Source organism: Peromyscus leucopus, chromosome 6 (assembly GCF_004664715.2).
Source record: "Peromyscus leucopus breed LL Stock chromosome 6, UCI_PerLeu_2.1, whole genome shotgun sequence".
Taxonomy (NCBI): domain Eukaryota; kingdom Metazoa; phylum Chordata; class Mammalia; order Rodentia; family Cricetidae; genus Peromyscus; species Peromyscus leucopus.
The window spans coordinates 96,340,877-96,365,502 of NC_051068.1; the positions used below are offsets into that span (position 1 = coordinate 96,340,877).

Consider the following 24,626-nt stretch of genomic DNA (forward strand, 5'->3'; position numbering starts at 1 on the left):
GGATCTTGCCTCAAATTGTACGGCAAAAACCCATATCTAGAGTTCGTACATTTTATACAGATGCCAACAAAGAAGGAAAGGCTGGTTACAAATCAGAAAATTTAAGTAAAGTGGTTCAAAGTCCGTATAATTCAGTTCAAAAATCAGAATTGTATGCTATTCTGTTGGTATTAATGGATTTTTCAGAACCTCTCAACATAGTAACTGACTCTCAGTATGCTGAAAGAGTGGTGTTACATATTGAGACTGCAGAATTTATCCCTGATGGTTCAGAATTAACTTCACTATTTATTCAATTACAAGATACAATCAGGAAAAGGGATCATCCTTTATATATAACTCACATTCGATCCCATACTGGTCTGCCAGGCCCTTTGGCACAAGGCAATGATGAGATTGATAAATTATTGATAGGAAATGTGCTGGAAGCCTCAGAATTTCATAAAAAACATCACGTCAATAGTAAAGGTTTAAAAAAGGATTTTTCCATAACCTGGCAACAAGCCAAAGAAATAGTAAAGAAATGTCCTACTTGTTCCTTCTACAATCAAACGCCATTACCAGCAGGATGTAACCCAAAGGGTACTCAGAGAAATGAAATCTGGCAGATGGACGTGTTTCACTTTGCAGAATTTGGAAAACTGAAATATGTACACCACACCATTGATACTTTTTCAGGATTTCAATGGGCAACTGCTTTGAGTTCTGAAAAGGCTGATTCTGCAATCACTCATTTGCTAGAAGTTATGGCCATCATGGGTATACCTGCACAAATCAAAACTGACAATGCTCCATCATATGTCTCTGTTAAAATGAAACATTTTTTTGCTTATTACAATATAAAGCATATTACAGGCATACCACATAATCCTACAGGTCAAGCAGTTATAGAAAGATCAAACAGAACTCTAAAGGATATGCTAAATAAACAGAAATGGGTAACAAAAACCCCCAGAAATAGACTGCATAATGCTCTTCTAACTTTGAATTTTCTGAATGCCAATGAGAAAGGAACAACAGCTGCAGAGAGACATTGGATAATAGAAAAAACTACAGAATTAAATCAGCCTATATACTTTAAGGATGTGCTTACCTCAGAATGGAAACCAGGGTATGTATTACATTGGGGACGTGGTTTTGCTTTTGTTTCTACAGGAGAAGATAAGCTGTGGGTACCATCAAAATTGATAAAGGTTCGATTTGAACAAGAGAGACCTCTTAATTGAGGAGGTGATAGTTCATCAACCAGCATGAACATCCAATTTAAACTAACTTGTATCAATAACACATGCCTTTTCATTTAATCAGATAATAACTTGTCAACAGGAAACATCCCCAAAATTAGTCTTGGGGAAAGGTTTTTGTTTTTGTCTTATTAGGAGAATGAAGGTTAAGGAATCTGAAGAACACTGGACAAATGAGACAACTGAAGAAAAGGGACAAATCATCTATCCCAAGAAACAGAGTGAAACGGTGTATGGGTATATATTATCTAAAAAATTTTTATGTCTTCCTAAATGTTTGTTTCTGCTTTTCTCTAAAGATTTAACACTATTGGTCTTCTAACAGTCCCAGTTCAATTAAAATTTAAAGCTGACTTTGGAGTTGGAGAATGGCTCTCTCCTTCTTTAAAATCAAGCATGTTGTTAAAAGGAAAATGCAAACTCCCTGTATCATGCCAGAATAAGAGCCATCTTCTGCTATGGTACAGGACAAAAGTAAAATTAATTAAGGGACTATTCTATTACTAATCTCAACTCTTTGATTCTATTCTGATTCTTTAAACTTTTCTCAAAGTATAAATTTTACATCAAAATTTACAAGATTAATATATATATACATTTTAAACTTTGTTAAGATATGAATGGTCACATAGAGTACTAACTAATTCTAGAAAAAAGGCTAGCTGCATATATATGTTTTTGTGTTCGAGTCTCTTATCAGTTTTCTGCAGGAAATCACGGCCAGGCCTAACATCAACTGAAGTCTCCAGAAAGAAGATGGGGCCCCACAACAACAACAATTCCACGTGGACAATAATAATATCATTAAGCTGACAAACATCATCCATAGATCAGCTTTGAACTACAAGGTGCTCAGAGCAAATTTGAGATGACTAGCTGAGATGATCCAGTCTCAAAGACTACTTGAATAAGGACTTGAGATAAACCCTGAACTTTGGCATTATACACAGACTGGATAATGAAGGATATAGTTACCTCTCCTAGAATTTGACAATTAACCTAAAATTTTTCTTTCAGGATAAAGAAAACATCGCCCATACCCAGCAGGAAGCAATTTTAAGAATACGACGCCCACATTCCCAAAGAGGTGGTGTGGGGCGGGTGGTTTTTTGGTCTTTTTAATGGGTTTTGGGTCTGGGATAATTTTCAGTATTTAGGGGGTTGGTTACAAGTTATTGTCAAGGGTTAGGAAAAAGGCTAAGCAAAGGAGATTAGATTTAAGGTTCTTGTTTAAAAAAAAAAAAGAAAAGAAAAAGACAATTACTAATTTTAAATACTTTACATTGGATTGGATTGTTTTATATTGTATACAAATTTGAAACTGATATTGTTAGAAAATGCTATATGTATATTTCTAATTGTATTTATTCCATCCATTTAACAATGTAATGCAAATTTCTGATCCTTGAATGTTATTATTATCAACTATTAGGATATAAAGAAATGAAAGCTAGTAGTTAGACATTATCATAGAACTTGTAGTCAGATTAGATATGTTTTAAAAATTAAGCAGAGATGTTTTAGACAGGTCATCTTCAAACCCTTCAGAGATCTACAGAATATGGCATTTAAAATGTTTTAATAACTTAGAAAATTTTTCTTTTTTGAGACATGTCAGCTCCTGGCAGTACTAATCTACTTCAGAGAAAATATGGGCATTGAAGAAACTGCATATGGAGTCAACTTTCCTTGTGGCAAAAGTTAGCCACTGGACAACAAAGTATCCTCGAATCAACAGGACAAAATGGACAGACAGAACACTAAACAAGGGACTACTGATTCTTGCCAAAACAAGTGTGGTTATGGCTTTATCAAAAGGCATCTTCTGAGGCCAGGACAATACGGCCCCATCCCTGAAATGGCCTTCGCATCCGGAAAAGGTACGGTGCCCTTTTCTTCAAAGCAGCTTAACAGGCAGAGGGCCGATGGATTCTGTTGTACAATGGAACAGCAGCTAAAAGCTCATGCCTCTCAAAAGTAGACTGGCATTTAATAGAGGGATGTGGAGAAGAAGGGGATGCTGAGATGAAGCCATATATACACAGCCAAGAAGAATGGACAGCTGAATTTAAAAACTGTCAACAATTTCCAGAATTTAAAATCCTGAATCATGACAGGACATTAGTGGAATTCAGGTGTTTCTGGTACGTGGACTGCTCTCACCCAATGTGAGGTTGAACTGTTGACCTTGTGTACATCCTACTTCACAAATGAGTCTGTCAGATACACTAAGCCTATAGGCTGAAGATGATGCCCCAACACTGCGGAGAAACCTCAGGTGACTGCCCAGGCAGCTGGCTGTTTCTGTCAACTCACAAAATTTTTTGGAAGTTGCTTGCATGCACTTCCTGTTTTTATTTTTGTTAGCTAATATTATTCCCTTCTTGGGTCTCTGAGGGAGTTGAAGATTAGTTAGTTATGGTTGAAGATTAGTTAGTTATAGTTGAAAATTAATTAGGATAGAAAGTGCATTAGATACATCTTGGATTTACCAAAATAGGATAGAAAATGGAATTATTTTCTCTGATTTGTCAAATACCTGTTTAGGTATTTATTACTTGTATATATTGTATATAGTTATTGTACTTTTGTATATAGTTTTTCTTTTGTTAGTTATAACCTTTTGCTTTTTTTCTTTTTATTAAAATAGAAAAGGGGAAATGTGGTGGTAATCTAATTGTACTGAAATATTATTTTGATTGTATGTAATAAATAAAGTTGTCTGGGGGTCAGAGCTATTAGAGCCATAGCAAGAGTGTGGCGGTGGTGGCACACGCCTTTAATCCCACAAGATCTCTGTGTGTTCAGGGTCAGAGCTATTAGAGCCATAGCAAGAGTGTGGCGGTGGTGGCACACGCCTTTAATCCCATAAGATCTCTGTGTGTTCAGGGATACAGTCAGCATTGGAGACATATACCTTTAAGACCTAGGGGGCTGTACATTCAGACGGTGACGAGGCAGTCGTGTGTTTGGGTTTACAACCAATGAGAAGGCAGAACAACATACTTTAAAAAAACTAACCGACAGGAAGTAGGTCTTTTTTTTCGCGAAGCTGGGACAGCAGAAGGAAGGGTGAGATTTAGCTCTGAGCTCTGACCTCTTGGCTTTCTCTTTTACATTGTTTCTGTGTTTCTTATTTAATAAGACGGTTGGTTACATCAACAGTGACTGTATTTTTTTTTTAAATTAAAGAACAAGGAGAAAAGTGAAGCAGTCTTTAAAACTTATGTGGGGGGTTGGGGTGGGGAAGAACTGTCCCAACTGAAAGTCACAGTGAGAGATTGAGAGTCGGGCAAATCCTAGGGTCAAGCATTTCCAGCATCACTAGCTATTTGAACTCTATGTCTTAGCTTCCTAATCTGTTTACTAGGGAAGAAAAAACTCACTATCAGGGTTTCATAAATATCACCCAAACACAGCCATGTAACATTTGCCTAATTCAGCATTCAGAATGGGTAAATTTTATTAGATGATGTAAATTACACCTCAAAAAAAAAAACCTGGGAAAAATTAATTTCCACAGAACAATCATTTTTTTCTATAATGATTTTATGCCAAAGGCAAATGTCATATCTAAATGGTAACATAAACATTCAAAACCCAGTAGAGTTTAGGATGCCCAGTAATGCTTCTGCTGCCTAAGCATGATGTTAAAGTGTCTGCATCCGGTGCGGTAGGAGAAGCAATGTATCCTGCAGGGCTCCAGTGCAAACTGGATATGCCGAGGTTCAGACAGAGGTGACCAGTAATGACGAGGTTATGTGCTGACTGAGGGAGTTCACGGAGGATATTTCAGTTTCAATGTTTTCCTAAGCATCTTTAGGCTTTCAGTGGAAAAGGGCAAGGGAAGACATCAGAGAAAGGATGTCTGCCACTCTTACGCATGCTCTCTGGTATTTGCAAACGGCTTTAAACATAATGAAGTGTCAGAGAATGCTGATCTTGCACAGAATTCCAAGTTATCTTTAGAGACAAGAAAAGGGACTGCCATGCAAGGTAGTTTTCGTGGCTGTTTTCTATAAAGCCAGAATCCAAGGGCCCCAAGTAATTTATCATGCAAGATGCAGCTCAAATGTTTGCCATTAAAACTTCCACTGGGCTTCACTTTAATACTGAGTTTTACAGAAACAAGAAGTTTATGGGGGAACAAATTGCACACCCATTTAAGAAGGCACGCAATGGATTCCTCCTGGGTGTGAATAAACACCTTGATAGCAGAAAGTTTTGTTTACGTCTAGGAATTCTGCTTGTCAAACATTTTTTGGATCTTAAAAAAAAGACATCTCTGCAAGAATGTAAATGGTATCTGAAAAGTTGAGACTATTTTTCTGGAGAAGATTTCTTGTGAAGATCCAGGTACTTACACATGTCTCTCTTGGCATTTGAGTAAATCCTGTCAATCACTTTCTAAACACAAAATTAGTTTTAATTTTAGAAATGTTAACTACACTTCTGGTGTAAGAGCCTTGGGGAAAAAATAAGACCTGCCAGCAAACTGACTGCTGTGTTTTTCAAGTGACATCCGTTTCGTTTCCCCTCTTCCTTTTAAAAAGAGCCTGGCAAAGCCTTTAGTATGCTATTCAGCTGAACAAGATTGCATCAGAGTATGCCGGGATGTATGCTATTGCTTCATTCTTTTTACAGGAGGCTCAAAGCCCTGCTGCAGAAGGACTGACTGTCTAGTTATTTTACATTATTTAATAATAATATTAAAATTTCTTACCAGTTTTCTGGGGTCCTATTACCAAGAATTTTGGTAAACGATCACAGGTTTTTTCTTTAGACCAAATGTCTCTGTGGCGTTTGTCATCACAGGGGTTCTGTATGGGAGAGGAATACAGAGATGTCACGCTTGTGGATGTGTGTATTCATTTTTGAGCTATAATCTCCAATCTTTGTTTTCATATACCCAAGGAGACAGAATGATAAATCAGGGTTTCTTCTGGAAACTGAAAGCTGTGAGATGGCATCACAAAAGCTTGGGAAGGATTTCTTTCTGTCCTTTGGTCAAGAGTGAGGGGGTGGGCAGGGGAGAGGTTCGACTTCAGGTAAACAGCCAAGTGCCCAGTAGATCATGTTTTCCTGCTCCTGGAATTCTATAGTTACCCTCTCCCCTTAAAGTAGTAAATTTGTTGGGAAGAAACTATTCTTTCTGTTAGTCTACAGCAGTGATTCTCAACCTGTGGGTCACAACCCCTATGGCAAACCTCTCCCTCCATTACAACTCATCACAGTAGCCAAATCACAGTTAGGAAGCAGCAACAAAAATACTTTTATGGTTGGGGGTCACCACAACATGAGGATCACATTATTAGGAAGGTTGAGAAGCACTTCTCTAAAGGGAGGTATGCTCTCAGCACTCACTAAGTCACTCTACTGAAGGTTCTCTTGGACCTTATTATTATTATTATTTTTATTCTAAGTAACTGAGCTTCCTTCAAGAGGAGAGAGATCAAGTCACACTAATTTAAAGAGATAGTCAATTCCTTCTAGCTACCTTCAAAATTTGGTATTTATCTAAGATTGTAACTTTACTATGATGCCGAAAGTACCCAATTTTAGCTGATGTGCAAAATGAAGGTGAACATGGGTTATTTTTTGATCTATTTAATAAATAAGACAGTTGTACTTGTATTTAGAGCACAATTTCTCCTAAGACACAGTCTCTGCATTAATGTAAAGGGGAAGGATCACAGCATTCTCTAGTACTCTTCCATGAACGGGCAAACAGGAGCACTCTTTCCTTCTGGTCGGTTAACACGATAGGTGTGTGAAGTTCAATAAGCTTGTTTATATGTAGCAAAGACAAAAGTGATGCACTCCTTTTGGTTACTACTCTTTGTATTAAACCACTCTCTCATAATGATAATGATTTCAGCTTAAAGATACGGGGTGAAATGAGTGGGAAAATTGTATGTGCGTCAAGTGACTAACATTTGGTGATTTGTAGGACGTGAGAAGAAACGATGCTTGTGACACCAACGAAAACTAACACAGGCTATCAGCACCAAGCTTACTCCAGAGAGCTGCCAATGTGGACTGGGAACTACAGATAGGGGTGTGTGTGTGTGTGTGTGTGTGTGTGTGTGTGATGTGCGAGTAGAGTGAGTGTGTGTGCATGTGTAAGACTGAACAGTGGGCCAACTGCCTAACACACAACTTGTTTGCCATTTTCCTGTTTTCAACTTATGACAGTCTGAAAATTGGTTTCTCACACCTGATTGAAAACATCGCCGCCTGCAGAATCGCACACTCAATATGCTACACTTTCTAATGGGAAAAGGAACAGAAAATGTGCCTCAGTGGTTAGCAATAATATAGGCCTACAAACCAGTAGGAAGTAGTTTCTCAAATCTCAATGTTTCCCAAATGCACAGCTTTACTTTTACTCTGAATTCTTACATTTGGATAACTTCACACAACAACAGACCATTTGTGGGATTAATCATTTAAACCAGTTACTGATCTGATTTTACCTGCCAGAGAGGGTCTTTCTGATCAGGAAAGAGCTCAAAATACTTGTGGGCCAGCTGAGCCGGAGGCAAGGTCTGAAGACGCAGGTTGGTCCAGGTCTGCACAAAATTGGCTAGATTCACAAACGTATACAATCCCAGCCGGTCATTTCCATAGTTAGACAAATGGGTCATGAAAATACTGATCTGAAAAAGGCAAATGAACTTTGGCATAAACATAGGTTATTTTAACACTAGAGGGCAGTATGATGAACCAACATTAGACTTAATTTTTTAAATTAAATGGTCTGTATAAGGATTTCAATCAAGGTCTAAGAACAAGTCGCACTGATATCTGACATGATATGTGGAAATGTGGTCTGTACAACTTAAGATGGAGCATCACTATCCTTTATTTCATGGGGCAGAGTCTCCAGGCATTCGTGTGAAAAGCTACAGTTCTCAACATGATTATTCAGTTGTGTTTTAGCCCTTCTTCCTGAACAGATCTTAGAAGTTTCAAGACACTTGGAAGGTGACTTTTAAGTAGTCACCAGCTTGTCAATGCAGATACAATTCTCTGATGAGACACATCATTTTTTATTATTTTTGACTCTGAAAACTGAAGCTTTAAAAAATTATCCTTCTGGTTACTTTTCTTAAAATAGCATCAAGTCTGTGGCAATTCTCTCTCTTGTTGAGTCAGGGTCCCACTGGCTGACCCCAACCTCACAGTCCCTCAGGGTGTTAACATTACAGTCATGTACAACTGGCAGCCTATTATGATTCTAGCTACCCTTTCTATTATGATTCGGGTTACCCCTACCTCTGCTTTGTATGTGTGCACACAGATTCACGTGTACAAGTGGAGGTCAGAGGCCAACCTTATGTATTATTCCTCAGATGCTGCCTAACTTCCTCTCACCTTCCTTTGAGGCATGGTCTTTTACTTGATTGGAATTTTTCTAATAGGGGAGCTAGTTAGCTAGTGAGCCCTGGGTCTCTGCCTTCTCACACTGGGAGTACAAGCGTGTACCCCCATGGCCAGGCTTCCTGTATGTGTTTCTGGTTATTAAACTCAGGTCTGCTTGTAAGTACACTAATTAAAGATGTATTTTAACCTAGTTGGTTGCTGGTCATATTTTTTGCTTTGTTTTTATGAAAGACCTAGTTACATATTATACCTCCCTGAACAGTGTCTGCATCAGATAGAAAGTGAGAAATATACATGCTGTAGTACATCTGTATTTCTGGCATGTGTCATATGTAATTTGAGTGTGTTAGGACTCGTGCACTAATGCAGCTGAGTTCACTACTCAGTCACCGAACAACGGTCTGTACTGGGATGGAGCACGGCACCTACCTTTTTACTTGCACAACTACAGAAAGCAAAATGGGACCGGGATTGATAAAGTCAGGCTACCCAAAATGAGTTACCAGCTAGTTAATGATGTTGCTTTGCTGAAACTAAAGCTCATTTGTAACAACTGAGGCAATATTTATAAAGCATTTCACTTAGCTCCTCTCTTAGTTAGGTTTTTTATTTCTATGATAAAACACCATGACCAAAAGTAAATTAGGGACGAAAGAGTTTACTTCACCTTATAACTCTCAGGTGACACCGCATCACTGTGGGGAGTCAGGGCAGGAGCTCAAGGCAAGAATGAAGCAGAAGGCATGAGGGATGATTTGTCTGCCTCCCCTGGCTTTCTTACACACCCCTGGACCACCGTCCTAGGGGTGGCACCACCCGCAGTGAACTGGGCTTTCCCACATCAACCGCTGATCAAGAAAATGCTCCACCAACTTGTCTACAGGCAATCTGATAGAGACATTTTTCTTAATGGTTCTTTCCAGCTTGTATTAAGCTGACAGAAACCAAACCAAACCAAACCACCATCAACAAGGATGCCTCATAGGAGAAAAATCTTAAGTCTGTGAGCACAGCACATCTCCTGGATTTCCAACTCTATTTTTGTATGCCAACCTAACATAAGACAGAGTGCAATGTAAGCAAAGAGAGGCATGTCACCTCTTGACCCTTTTAGATTTTGGAATTCAGCCTAAAATTTGTTTTGTGCTCTTAAAGAAATAGAAGGCAAAGAGGGAGTACAATTCTTCAGAATATAAAACACTTCAATTTGTTTTAGAAATATTTTTTAATGAATCATACTTCCCACTCAGAAATGGATATTGTGCATCTTTTGCCAAACAAGTAACCTACCCAAATTTTCATTATTGGTTTAGTTACAAAGGCGTATGCAACAAACAACAGGATTAGTTTGAACAAATACACAAAGCGAATATATCTGGTCAGAAAGTTAGCTGTTGCCCCGGTTGCCTTTCAGAGGGGGAAGGTAAATCCCTATTGCTGAAGACACCACTTACTTCAGACACAAGACGTAGAGAATCCTAACTGGAACTGACCTGGAAGCCTCCTCCCTGAGAACTAGCTTTCATGGTACATGTGCCAATCAAGCTTCCAAGAGAGTGAAGGAGCCAATATTCCTACCCAGCTATGGTGCTTATGGACTTCAACAACTGTCAACATGACACAATAACCCTAAAGGTGCAATAGTGGTACTCATGTCTTGATGGTAACTAACAACTCTCTAATTGGACTTAAGGAAAACCCAATGGGGAGAATCACACCCAGTACTGGAAATCTAGCAAATTGTCTGGGTCTAGTGAGGTAATGGATCTTGGAGGAGAGAACCTGTAACCACCACTTTACTAAAACAGCACAATTCCTAAGTGCATTCTAAATATTTATCCTTATACCTACACGTAGTTCTTGCCCCCCATCAAAGAAATTTCTCTTTGCAACAGATGGAGATTATTACAGAAAACCACAATTGATCAAAAAAGCAGAGAACAAGTGACCATGTGGTCCCCAGTCCCAACCCATACATCTACAACACACCTCTTAAAGCCAAGGCTCAGGGATCATGGCAGAAGAGGGAGTGGAAAGGTTGTAGGAACCAGAGGTTGTAGAAACCTGAGGAACAGGCTGCCTGCTGTGAGACTGTGTCTTCTAGAAATGTCAGGGAGGTGAAACCATGAAGTCTCAACACCATGGCTACCTACATAAGACCTAAACAAGGATGACATCAACACCTCAACAGATATGCTAACATGGAAGGAGGGGCTGACTCTCATGGTTCCCCCCGCTAGACAAAGAACTACAGGCAAGTAAGAAATGCTGAATGTGGGAGAAACAGTCTTCCAGGGAAGAGTCCCCTCAACTGGTTATCCAATACTAAATGGTCAGTCTTGAAATCATATGAAAGACCACCAAATCAAGAGCTGCTAAAATATTATAGAATATAAAAAAACTGAAATAAAAATGCAAACCTGTTGTTTGTTTGTTTTTTTTTGGGGTGGTGGTGCCATCCAGTTCCCAAATAAATCACACATGGAGGCTTATTCTTAATTAGAAATGCTCAGCCTTAGCTTAGCTTTTTTCTTGCCAGCTTTCCTTAACTTATCTCATCTACATTTTGTCTCTGGGCTTTTCCCATTCTCTTACTTCTGTAAATCTTACTCTTACTCCGTGGCTTGCTGTGTAGCTGGGTGGCTGGCCCCTGGAGTCATCCTCCTTCTCTGGCTACTTGTACTTTCTCTCAGATTTCTCCTTCTATCTATTCTCCCTGCCTGCCAGCCCCACCTATCCTTTCTCCTGCCTTGCTATTGGCTGTTCAGTTCTTTATTAACCATCAGGTGTTTTAGATAGACACAGTAACACAGCTTCACAGAGTTAAACAAATGCAACATGAACAAAAGCAACACACCTTAAAACAATATTTCCCAACACAAACCAAAAAAAAAAAAAAAAACAAAATTGTTAGTTCTGTCAAGGATTCATTCTTGTCTCCGCTAACTTGACACCTCCCATTTCTTCCTCTCACCCGACTGTGGCATGTTCCTCTCCAGTGGTCTTCTTCCTGGCCACTTCTCTCTGTTCACATTGCTGATAAAGAATATCTTTATGCCTTTAGCTTTGTCCTACATACTGTTTAAGAAAGTAGGCTCTAATACCTTCTGGCTCTGAGATCTTTAAAGTTTTCAATTCCCAGGATTTTATCTAGAACAAATAACATGAGTTAACAGTAATACTGACCTTAGGGTTGCCATTTACAGTCATAAAGAAACCCAAAGCACAGCCTCGCGTTGTGCTTAACAACTGCACAACAAGCAATGGCTATTTATAGTAATACGGTCATTGATGCTCCTGCTATTTATAGTATTATGGTCATCGATGCTCCTGCTGGTTTGAAGAAACATTTTTCTCATTTATAGCAGTGTTCTAGCAACTCACCAGCTCAGATCTGCCACCTTGTAACACTCATTTTTCTGCATCCATCTTCTGATCTTTTCTACGAGGCAAGATTCCACTGCCAGTGACTTGGGATTTCCTTCATACCATCCACTCATAGCTTATTTTTTTTAAAATAAATAATTTATTCTTATTTTTTGTGCATTGGTGTTTTGCCAGCATGAATGTCTATGAAAGGGCTTCAAATCTCAGAGTTACAAACAGTTGTGAGTTGCCATGTGGGTGTTGAGACTTGAACCCAGGTACTCTGGAAGAGCAGTCAGTGCTCTTAACCACTGAGCCATGTTTCCAGCCCCCAACTCATAGCTTCGTAAATCATCTTTTTCACTAACCTGCCAATCTGAGACTTGGAAGCAGTTCTCCCACTGATTTCCCTCCAAACAGAGATATTTCAGCACAGCCTCGGGGAAAACACAATGACAGCTACTCATAACAGTCAGTGTATGGTCCCAATCTCTTTATCCTCTTCCTCATCTTTTTCCTAAAAGTTAATTAATTAAGTGGGATTGAATTTTGCTCCTCAGATTTAGAACAAGCATTTTTACTTGCTGAGGTCTCTCCCTGGCAGAAGCAGTCTCTTCTTGTATGTGTATGTGAAGCATTCATAGGGGCATGAGTGTGTATGTAGACCCAGGAGCATATGAAGACCAGAGGAGGGCATTGGGTTTTCTCTATAACTCTCCACCTCATTCCTTTGAGGTAGGATCTCTCTTTGGAAACAAAAGCTTGCATTGTTTGGCTAGGCTGTTCTGGGCTTTGTTTTTTCCCTGCTGTGTCTTTAGAGGGAAACGCCACGTTGATTCACTAATTTCAAACTACTCCTATCTATATCTTTCTAAATTTCACACGTGAACCTCTAAGTATCTACTTGGGATGTCTTGCATCATTCATTTATTTTTCTTTCAATTAATCTTCACTTTTACAATCCTCTTGGGCTGAGGGGCTGACTTTCAGGACACTGTAGTGAAGGAGTTACTCTTCTACATTTAGAAACCCAGACTCAGAAACAGGTTGATATGAGTGGTTTACTGGCAGGTTCCATGTGTCACATGGTGGGTGGTGAGATGATGCCCCCTTTGTGAGTTTTCCCAGGACCAATCATTCTTTGATCAGGATCTGGTCGTGATGTGTCTGCTGCGGAGGGGGAATGGGGAGACAGTGATGACACAACCATTAGCCTGATTTGGCTATCTGACTGCAACTGAGGGTCCTTCAGGAATGAGACAGTTTTGTGCTTGGGCAGGATTCTGACTTTGAGACATTCAGTCATAATCCCTGTGAGTAACTTTTTTCCACTGGCTCGTTAGCTAAGCACATATATCAGGTGTATGAACCTGCAGTGTTCTGAACCCTTAATACTAGGTCTCCCGAATCTGATGTGGTCTATGATAGCCATAGTACACCTCAGTGTAGAGTACCACATGGCCACCATACTGCATACTATAGCCCTACAGGCTGTACCCTTTGATCTTCCAGAGTCCAGCAAACTTCTTTGTGTCTCATGTTTTCATTTATCGTCTTTTGTTTTCCATTCCAGGGAATGTATCCCTGCAATCATGCCTGTGACTTATTTCTCCTGGTATACCCTCTCATGTTTCCACTCCATTTGGTGCTTCCACTCCATCATACTTTGTGCTCTCTTTTAACAACTATTGTAGTATATTGCCTTTAATTGCTATTGGGTCTTGTTGCTAAATATAATTCACCAAGATCAGTGACTATATTATAGCCTTCACTGAGTAATTAAGGAAATATTTAAAAATTGAATGGAATAGGCTACTCGTGTTTGTTGAATAGAATTGAAGTCTACCTCATTAAATGTAGCCTTTCTTTTTAGTAGTGCTGGAATGTGCTGTGCAAACCACCAGGGGTAAAACGTAATCACCAGCCAGTGATGATTCAACCTCTTCTCTTGCTTACTGCAGTTTCTGGTCACTCTCTATGGGGCTATGCAAGTAAAAGAGGAGAAAATACAGCTGATATATGAGATAATAATTTTGAGAACTTGGCATATCTTCCATATTTTGTGCCATCCTGTTTCATGCCAAAAACATTTTTATTCATTTCTTTTTTTTTTTTTTTGCTTCCAATGGCAGCAAACAGATGCGACTTTGATTTCAAAGGTTTAAATCCACCGAGTTCTGTTTTAGTACTTGCCTTGTACCATACTCATCATTTAATAATCTCAGAGGAAAACTCAATTGCAGAATGATTCTTAGAAAGGCCTTAACATTTTTAATTTGAGATCTGACAGCTTTAAAAGAAAGCCACGAGGGCAAATCAATTGCTCTCAATTAGGGACAGGTTTCAGAGGTACAGGGACGAGGTCAATGTAATCTAAAGCAATTTAGCTTGAAGTGTTTTGTCTTCTTCACAATTACTTGCTTAGTTCTTCTGGCTCTACATTGAGAACTGCAACTTCAGCCCTTTGCTTATAAGCAACTGATTGGAGAATGAATGTTTCTGCTGGATATCGTAAGTAATGCTACTGGAAGGCACCGCTGCTGCTTCAGCTTGGGAACAAATGTTTACATTACACAGTGTCACTCCAACTCTTAGGCCAGTGACTTTCAGTTCAGTCTGCATGGTGTCCACAGCTTCTGCTGTTGTTTTTCATTACTCTCAAAGACCCTACCTCAGAGAGTTAGAGAACAGACACAGCCGAGCTTGTAGCTTCAGCCTTAAGGTGACAGAGCAAAGAACACAGTCACAGCTGATGATGGCGTCGGAAGCGATTAATTAGAAGAAAACCTTTCTTGCGCAGACAGGAGCAAACCACAGATGTGTTACTCAGTTTTGCAATGCAAGCATGTTTCTTCTCCCGTGGAAACCATTTTCCTTCTTAGTTTTAAAGCACTGCTCCCACAACATGATGAAAATATAGAGAGGAAATTGAATGAAAGGTTTGAGAAATGTATCTAATTTAATTTCAAAGACTTGCTAGACGAAAAAGAGACGGAAAGAAAATGGACCACATGAAAATCTGACTTTGGTTCATATGTGAAGAAACTGAATTTGGGCAACCACAAAGACTGAACTCACTGTTGGGAGGCTTCTGTTAGCACATTAGCTCATAGGGCTGGATCCTGCCTGGACAGGGAAAACAAAACCTCAAACTCGTTCATTCATTTTGTGAATTAAAAAGTGCTACTACACCTTTAAAAGGTGGAAGTTCCCTGCTAAATTTCTGCTTCATTTACTTACTATTATTTTTAATGAGCATACAAACAACATATTTAATTTTGAATGCTATAGTTGAATTCCATTTTCAGTTTGGTGAGGAACCTCCACACTAGTTCTAGAGTGGCTGGTTTGTATTCCCACTAGGCAGCAGTTTTTGCCTGTTGTCTTGATGACAGCCCTTTTGACTAGGTTGAGGGACTTGCAAAGCAGGTGTTTACTAGCATTTCTCTGATATCTAAGGATGTTCAACATTGTTTTTTTTTCATATATTGATTGACCACTAGCAATTATACTTTTGAGAGTTCAGAATTTCATTTCTTTATGTATAGGGTAGATATTCAAATGACAAGAAAGAATAGAATGAAGAAAATCCACCTGCTGGACATTGATGAAACAACCCAAGATGCTCTACCTTTATGAGTAAGAACTGGTGTTGGGTTGTTCCCATAGAAGCTGCAAGTAATGTTCAACTGAAACATGGTATTTTAATAAATGAAATTTGGCATAAAAAATAAGTTAAGAGCAGTAGTTTTCCAGGGCCTAACAGGGCAAGTTAATTTCAGCTGTAAGAGTCAGGCATGAAGCCATGTAAAGATGTAGAAGTAACAAAAATATATGAAAACAGCTTAAGTTTTGTGAGTCAAAACAGTAATGGCCATGTACTGCAAAGGTTGCAGGTACAACAGGCTGTTATTCAGTAGCACTGGAAAAATGTCATTACAGGTATGGTGGTTTGAATAAGAATGGCCCCTATGGCTCATATATTTGAATGCTTAGTCATCAGGAACAGCACACCTTGAGAAGAATTAGGAAGTGTGGCCTTGTTAGAGGAAGTATGTCACTGAAAGTGGGCTTTGAGGTTTCCCTCTTTAAGTCTGTAACCACAAGTACAAAAGTATAAAAATATGGTACATGTAATTCTATATACTGCCTTTTATTTGAATAGCTTTGAAATGTTCTGTATCTTTACATACATACATACATACATACACCCTCATGCTTCAGTGCAAGTTTTCCCTAATTATGATAGTATATATTGTTATATGTATTTCCTAGTGAGCCTATGTATCTCTCTGTTAACATATATGACTATTTGATTTCTCACTGAGCCCATTTATCTCTAATTTTAACATGGACAGTTGTTTCTTAGTTATGACTATTAGTGTGATGACACACTATAATGAAAAACAACTTGTGGAGGAAAAAGGTTTATTTGGTTTACAATTCCACATCACTGTTCATCACTGAAATATATTAGGACAGGAAAAACAGGGCAGGAACCTAAAGACAGGAGCTGATGCAGAGGCCATGGAGGAGAGCTGCTTACTTGTTTTTCATGGCTTGCTCAGACTGCTTTCTTATAGAACCCAGAACCACCAGGCCAGGGATGGCACCACCCACAATTGTCTGGGCCCTCACATATCAATCACTAATTAAGAAAATATCATATAGGCTTGCCTATAGCCTGATCTTATAGAGGCAATTTCTCAGTTGAAGTTCCCTTCTCTCCAATGACTATGACTTGTGTTAAGTTGATGTAAAACTAGGTGGTACACTGCTGTATGGATTACTCACTGAGCCCATATATCGTTAATTCTGATACATACTGTTGTATATGCCATAGGCTAGAATTTTAGAATGAGGTCAGGCCAAAGTTTTAATCTCAAATGATAAAAGTTACTAAAAATTTAACCTTCCTATTTTACATGGGAACCCAACTGGGAATCAGGTAGGTGATCTTTGTTCTCTTTCTTGTACTCCATCACAATTTTCCAGTCCCAGTCCCAGCCACGAGCAGACTGCCTGCAGGGGCCTCTCCTTCCATCCTATGTCCATTCCCAGTGGACTGCCAAATCTTGGAGTGGACGATTTTTCTCCTTCCTGTGGACCCTCTCAGTCCTCTATTCCCTAACCCATAGCCATTGCTTCCTGTTAGTACCTAATACTAAGAAACACTTTTTACTTAGGAATCAAAGTGGAAACCCAGACATAAGTCCACACACCTCTTGGACACCTGATTTTTGACAAAGAATACAGAAGTACTGGGGGCTGGAGAGATGGCTGAGAGGTTAAGAGCATTGGCTGCTCTTCCAGAGGTCCTGAGTTCAATTCCCAGCAACCACATGGTGGCTCACAGCCATCTACAATGAGATAGTTCCCTCTTCTGGTCTGCAGGCATACATGCAGGCAGAACACTGTATACATAATAAATAAATAAATCTAAAAAAAAAAAGAATTCAGAAATACACACTGGAAAAAAGACAACATCTTCAATAAATGGTGCTGGTCAAACTAATGGCTGTATGTAGAATAGAATTAGATCCACGCCTATCATCCTGAACAAAACTCAACTCTAAACAAATCAAGGACCTCAACATAAAACGAGATCCACTGAACCTGTTAAAAAAGTGGGGGATATCCTCAAACTTATTGATACAGGAAAGGAGTTTCTGAACGGGACACTGATAGTGCACTCACTAAAACTAACAATTAATAAACATGACTTAAGAAACTGAAAAGCTTCTACATGTCAAAGGACATCATCATTTAGGCAAAGTGGAAGGCTACAGAATTTGAAAAGATTTTTACCAATTCTAGCTCTGATAGAGGGCTAATATCCAAAACTAGACTAGAAAAGGGGATCAAACAGAGGGAGGAAAGGGGGAGGTAGGCAAGCGAAATTGGGGAGGGATAGCTAACACTAAGGGCCATTTGGGAGCTCATATGGAAACTGACTACAGTAGAAGCTTCTTAAAATATATGCATGAAAGAAAGAAAAAGAAAAAAGGAATGGAATCACCAAATAACAGGAGAGACAAGGCCCCACCTAGATCTTTCTCACAACTAAGTGAGACCCCCAGTGCCGGGAATGGGTCATATCTGATTGAGCTGTTGGTAAAAGGGCACCCAGGAAAATCCCCAAATAACGCAGGCTTTCTTTTCTTTCCTTTTCTTTTTTCCCTTCCCTTCCCCTTCCTTCCCTCCCTCCCTCCTTCCTTCCTTTCTTCCTTTTTTCGAAATAGGGTCTCTCTATATAGCCTTGGTTGTCCTGGAACTCACCATGTAGACCAGGCTGGCCTTGAACTCACAGCAATCTTCCTGCCTTTGCCTCTGTAGTGCTAGGATTAAGGAATACACCACCATGCCCATCTTAGTTTGAATCTTCTTGATGACATTTTACTAGAGCTAATCAAACATAAAGATGTATATTTGTATTTTCTCAATGCTGAAAGTAAACATTTATAGCAAGTCTTTCTTTTTTTTTTCCCAGAGGCCATTTAATTCAAGATAGAATTGCTTGTTCTAATAGATGTCAAGTCCTTTTCCTATATATGCCAGGCTGAGAGAATACTTTGATTATCCTATCCCCAGGAAAATGAGGACACAGGACACACTGAGTGTTATCAATGCCATACAGTTTTAGTTTTAGTTCTGTTACAGAGGGCAGGCAGTTTCTGAGGGAAGAAGGAAGAGATGCCTTTTTTCAAATCTGGGAGAACCATTTTAATGCTTCTAAGATTGGATAAAGGAGTAGAGAGTGCCTTTCTAAAGAAAGAAGCATGAGAGTATAGCAAGCAACCTTTGACATACAGAAGGCTGTAAATGAAGAGACCGCTGGAGATGTAGGAATAAGAATCCCGAGTATGGGATATTAACCTGACTAGAGAGACAGGAATAAGTGACCGAGGACAAGGACAGACTCAGTTTACCAAATAAGGAAACTGAATGAGATGAGGCAGAGAGAGCAAAACCAGGATGGCTTTGCAGCTAAAGGACTTTCATAGGAAACATTGCAGGAACAGCTACTGCCTGAAACAGGCCAAGAGCTTGCCAGAAAAAGTCTCAGTGACGTCTGCGGTGCTAGAAAACAGGCAATGAGGTGAAGGACAAACATTGATGACACGAGTTTGTAGTCAAGAGAGCCAAGTGCTGCCGACGCCGAGACAGGGACTGTGAACAGATGGCGTGAAGGCCTCGCAGACTGACGATTGACAGCGCTCTGGTTGTATGTGTCTGTTGGTCTTCCGAGAGCCACAAGACAGTGTGGCTTTCAGAAGAGGAAGCTGCATCAGAGCACAAGACGTTGCAAAGTGGCGTGTCCCTTTGGGGAAGCGGGCCACGAGATGTCTCAGAAATATTCTTAAAAGGGCTACTAACAGCCAGATGTGGCGGCACAGGACTTTAATCCTGGTACACGAGGCACGGCCAACTGTTCTCTGTGGGTTCTGAGTTCAAGGCTGGCTGGGTCTACATATGGAGTTCCAGACCAGTCAGGGATACACGGTAAGATCATGTCTCAACAGACAAAGAAAGGACAACCTTCATAAAGTGTTACTGATAATTAAGTGAAGGTCATTTGGATCCGGGCGACTGACTCTAGGGACATTCTTTAGAGGCTCAGAAAGTCAGTAAGAAATAAAGCATTAGGGAGAAACTGCCAAACAATTCACAAACGCTCACGAGTCTTCTTGAGTTCGAGATGGGGGTGGGGGCAGCATATTCACACAAACATCATATCTCACTGGAGGGTTTAGCTTGGAAACATCACGGCTTCAAGACCATACCGGGCAGTGCTGCTGAGATCTCCATGTAATGGTAGCTCAACAGCCAGCCAGCCAGCCATGTGCAACTATGGATAGCTACTTCAAATGTTAAACAAAACGGTACATCATTTCCTGTATAGTTCATCAGAGCTGATTTCTCTTGCACATATAAGTAGGGATCATTTGTGAAATGACAGAGCAGAATTTCCTGTGCAGGCAGATGCTTTTGATATTTATAAAGCCGGAGCTGCTTTTTTTTTTTGAGTGTTCTGGGAAACTGGAAACCGATATGATTTTTCATATCAAGTTTAGTTTAACATATGGCAAAGCACTCACTCACAGTGTCTCCAAACTTTGCTGCTAACAGTTTCCAGCCTTCGCAGGAAACGAAGCTGTTCCTGTGACGCATTCTTGTTACATGGGAGGACCACAGAAAACAGCCTAAAGTTAAACCACACAAATCATGTTTATACAAAGAGCAGCCTTCGATTTAAACCACAGTGGCACAGAGAGCTCCAGCTGATGCTTTGCTTCCAGCTTTTAAGCTGTACCAGCAAAATATTCCATAGCATGCTGATAACGGAGTTGTCCTTAAGTGGGCCACAGACCTGGCTGTATGCTCCCCATAAACAGGTTCCACTCAACAGAAAGTTCACTGGTTTAGAAAGACAAGGTCTGATAAACTAATCTTGAAACACATGAGGCCCAATCCCAATCATCCAATTTCTTGTGCAATTGGATTAGCGCCTCTCTGTGGAGCACTATCATATGACCTCTAGAGACACCCACAGTTCTGCTCAGAACCAAGACTGAATTGTCAGGAACAAATATCACAGCAGCTTCCAGCTGTGCCAGCCACCTGGCTTTCAGAGCTTGTCACTGTGGCTGAAACCAGGGGAAGCCTTTGAAGAAAAACCCCAGTGCACACCTTCCTTTGCCCCTGAACACCTTCCTTAGGCCATTGCACACTTTTCTTTGCCCATTGCATACCGTCCTCAGCCCAATGCACACGTTCCTTACCCAGTGCATACCTTCCTCAGCCCAATGCACATGTTCCTTACCCAGTGCATACCTTCCTCAGCCCAATGCACACGTTCCTTACCCAGTGCATACCTTCCTTAGCCTATTGCACACCTTCCTTAGTCCACTGCCACACCTATACCTTCCTTAGCCCAATACACATCTTCCTTGCCCAGTGCATACTTTCCTTACCCAGTGCACACCTTCCTTACCCAATTCACACCCTCCTTACCCAGTGAACACCCTCCTTATTCAGTGCACACCCTCCTTATTCCAGTGCACACCTTCCTTACCCAGTGCACACCTTCCTTACCCAGTTCACACCCTCCTTACCCAGTGCACACCCTCCTTATTCAGTGCACACCCTCCTTATTCAGTGCACACCCTCCTTATTCCAGTGCATACCTTCCTTACCCAGTGATACCTTCCTTACCCAGTGCACACCTTCCTTATTCAGTGCACATCCTTCTTACTCCAGTACACGCCTTCCTTACCCAGTGCACACCCTCCTTATTCAGTGCACACCTTCCTTACCCAGTGCACACCTTCCTTATTCCAGTGCACACCTTCCTTACCCAGTGCACACCTTCCTTACCCAGTACACGCCTTCCTTACCCAGTGCACACCCTCCTTACTCCAGTGCACACCTTCCTTATCCAGTGCACACCTTCCTTACCCAGTACACACCTTCCTTATTCCAGTGTAGACCTCCCTTAGCTTAATATTCATGATTATATTAATATCAAAATATACTCTCAAGAGTTAAGAAAGATATTTTTAACCATTTCTTCTTTTAAAATGTGGTTAAAAACACAGAATCTGGATGTTGGATCCACTCTCCCCTTTCCTGGCTGCCAGTTTCCCACTCCCCACACTTAGCCCGGTGCACACCTTCCTCAGCACTGTGCTGTGGAGCCGAGTGCTCACTGTATACTGACTTCTTTTTAAAGGCCACTGTTTGTTATTCAGAAGTGGCAACCAGAGAACAAATGACCAAATGTATATTTTTTAAAAGTTCTTGGTTTGAGGAAATCTTATATTTGCAAATTGCATTAGATTACAATATCTTATAGCTTCTTTAAATTCTAAGACTCCTTTAAAAGATTTACTTTAAAAAATTGATGTGTATGTGTGTGTATTGGTACCTGAGGAGAAGAGAGTGTTGGAGTTCAGGTGGTTACAAACTGCCCAGTGTGGATGCTGGAAACTGAACTTGGGGCCTCCGAAGGAGCAGTGAGCTCTTGGAACCACTGACCGACCCATCTCTCCCACCCCTATAATGTGCTTTTAAAAACAGAACAGTATATATTTTGTCACAAGTTGAGGATATTTGCTTTGTTTTAATATATCAATGTTTAGAATTGTTTGATTTTTATCTCCATGATTAGATTAATATTAAAAATACACTATCAGGCAGGCAGTGGTGGTGCATGCCTTTAATCCTAGCACTTGGGTGGCAGAGCCAGGTGGATCTCTGTGAGTTCGAGGCCAGCCTGTTCTACAGAGTGAGATCCAGGACAGGCACCAAAACTACAGAGAAACCCTGTCTCCCCCGCCCCCCAATATATATAAGTAAAGAAAGAGGGACTGGAGAGATGACTCAGCAGTTAAGACTTCTCTTCCAGAGGACCAGAATTCAATTTCCAGCACCCACACATGGCAGCTGACACCTTTCTGTAACTCCACTTTCAGAGGACTCAGCACCCATGGCAAAACACCAATGCACATAAAAATAAAAATAAAATAAAATATATTATTTAAAAAAGAGTAAAGAAAGATATTTTTAGTTATTTCTTCTTTTAAAATGTGGTTAAAACATATAATCTGGTTGTTGGGCTGTTCCCCCTTTTACCTGCCTGCCAGTTTCCCTGCTTACCACCCTGACACCCACCCACACCTGTGAAGTCTCACCAGAACTGCCACGGAGATAAGCCCACTTTAGACACCCTACTTCAAGCCAAAATATAGTGGCCCCAAGACTGAACACCAACCAACAACATTCAAGTGGCCCACATTACGGCAGGCCGGGATAAGACCAAACAAGGAAATGAACAACCACTCAACAAAGGAGAGAACAGAAATCCAGCAAGAACTACCACTGACGACCGAATTCCAGATGTCTAGGCCCAATTACACAAACTATATGAAAAATGAAGATTACAGGTCTCTTCTCCAAATGAGCATTTCTTAGTATACTGATTTTTGAGAAAAGTACCTTAGATAATGCATAGGAAAATGACTTCAAAATAGCGATTATAAATATGTTCAATAATCTCAGAGAGGATATGAATGAGGAACACAAAAACACAGAGAGTTGAATGAAATAATGAAAACAGTTCAAGACGAGAAAATGGAATTAATAAAGAGATAGAATCTCTGAAGAAAAGCCAAAACCAAGTAAAACTCAAAAAACTCAGACATCAACCAAAGAGCTGACAGGACAGTGTAACCAACAACAGATGGAATCCTGAGAGAGAGAATGTAGGTCTCAAAGACGAGGTAGAGGAAGTGGATCACTCAATCAAAGAAAATGGTAAATGTAAAAAGTCCCAAGAGAAGAACATGCAGGAGAGCTGAGACACTAAAAACTACCAAACCTCAAACAGTAGGTATACAAGAAGGAGCAGAAGTCCAGGTCAAAGGCACAGAAAATATTTTTTAACAAAATCATAGAAGAAATTCCCCACATCTAAAGAAAGGGACACCTACTAACGTGCAAGAGGCATTCAGAACACAAAGTAGCCAGAACCAGAAAAGAAACTCTTCACAGCACATACTAATCAAATATGAAATGCACAGGACAAAGAAAGGATATTAGAGCAGCAAGAGAGAAAGACCAAGTCCCACATAGAGGCAGGCCTATCAGACTAATAACTGATTTTCAGTGGAGACTTTGAAAGGCAGAAGGGCCTGGACAGATGTTCTACGAGTTCTAAATGGCCACATATGCCAGTCCAAACTTCCAAACCAAGCAAAACCATCAGCTATAATTGAAGGAGAAAGAAAAACTTCCCATGATAAAAACAGATTTAAGGAATTTTATGTCTACAAACTCTGCTCTACAGAGGAATATTAGAAGGAATACTTTGGACTGAAGAGAAGATTAAAACATACTAAAGAGGGTACAATGAATGCATAATCCCAGAACAATTAACCACCAAAAAATATCACTCCAGCAAAATAACAGAAATAAACATTTTTTAACAATAACTCTCAATTTTAAGTCTAAGTTCACCCCAAAAAAGACAGAGACTAACAGACTGGATTAGAAAACAGAATCCATCTTTTTGCCTCCAAAAAACACACCTTACCACCAAGGACAGGCATTACCATAGGATGGAAGAAGGTATTTCAAACAGATGGAACAGAGGCAGGTGTAGCTCTTCTAGTATCTGATAAAACAGTTTTCAAACCAAACCCAGAAGAGATAAGGAAGAACATTTCATACTCATCAAGATATTATAATTCCAAATATTTCTATACCAAACATAAGGATACCCAACTTCATAAAACCAAACATTAGATATAAAAATCACAGATTGACCTCAACACAGTAACAGTGAAAAGCTTTACCAGTAATATATCTGGTAAGGGCTAAAATTCTAGAATATGCAAAGAACTGAAAAATCTGAACATCAAGAAGACAAACAACCCAATTGAAAACTGGAGCATGCATCTAAATAGTTCTTAAAAGATGAAATACAAATGGCTTCGATTTTTTAAAATTTCTTTTCATTGTTGTTGTTTTGAGGAGGGTCCCCCTGTTAGGTAGCTTTGGCTCTCCTAGAACACAAGACCAGGCTGGCCTCAAACTCACATTGCAATAAGATGAAATCTCAAAGTAGTT

The 24,626-nt window shown here is 40.0% G+C and overlaps 1 protein-coding gene across 3 annotated transcripts in view; it reads right to left on the reverse strand.

Annotated features, from left to right (window-relative positions):
* Positions 1-24,626, reverse strand: part of Ndst3 (N-deacetylase and N-sulfotransferase 3) — a 158,758-nt gene that overhangs the window by 38,088 nt on the left and 96,044 nt on the right. For all 3 annotated transcript variants that reach the window (XR_003735816.1, XM_028881474.2, XM_028881473.2), the window contains exons 7-8: positions 7,721-7,903; positions 5,968-6,064 (exon numbers count right to left, since the gene is read on the reverse strand). Coding sequence is in view for 2 of the 3 variants with exons in the window: in XM_028881474.2 (XP_028737307.1) it covers positions 5,968-6,064; positions 7,721-7,903 (280 nt within the window). In the remaining variant the exon portion in view is untranslated. The remainder of the gene's footprint in view (positions 1-5,967; positions 6,065-7,720; positions 7,904-24,626) is intronic.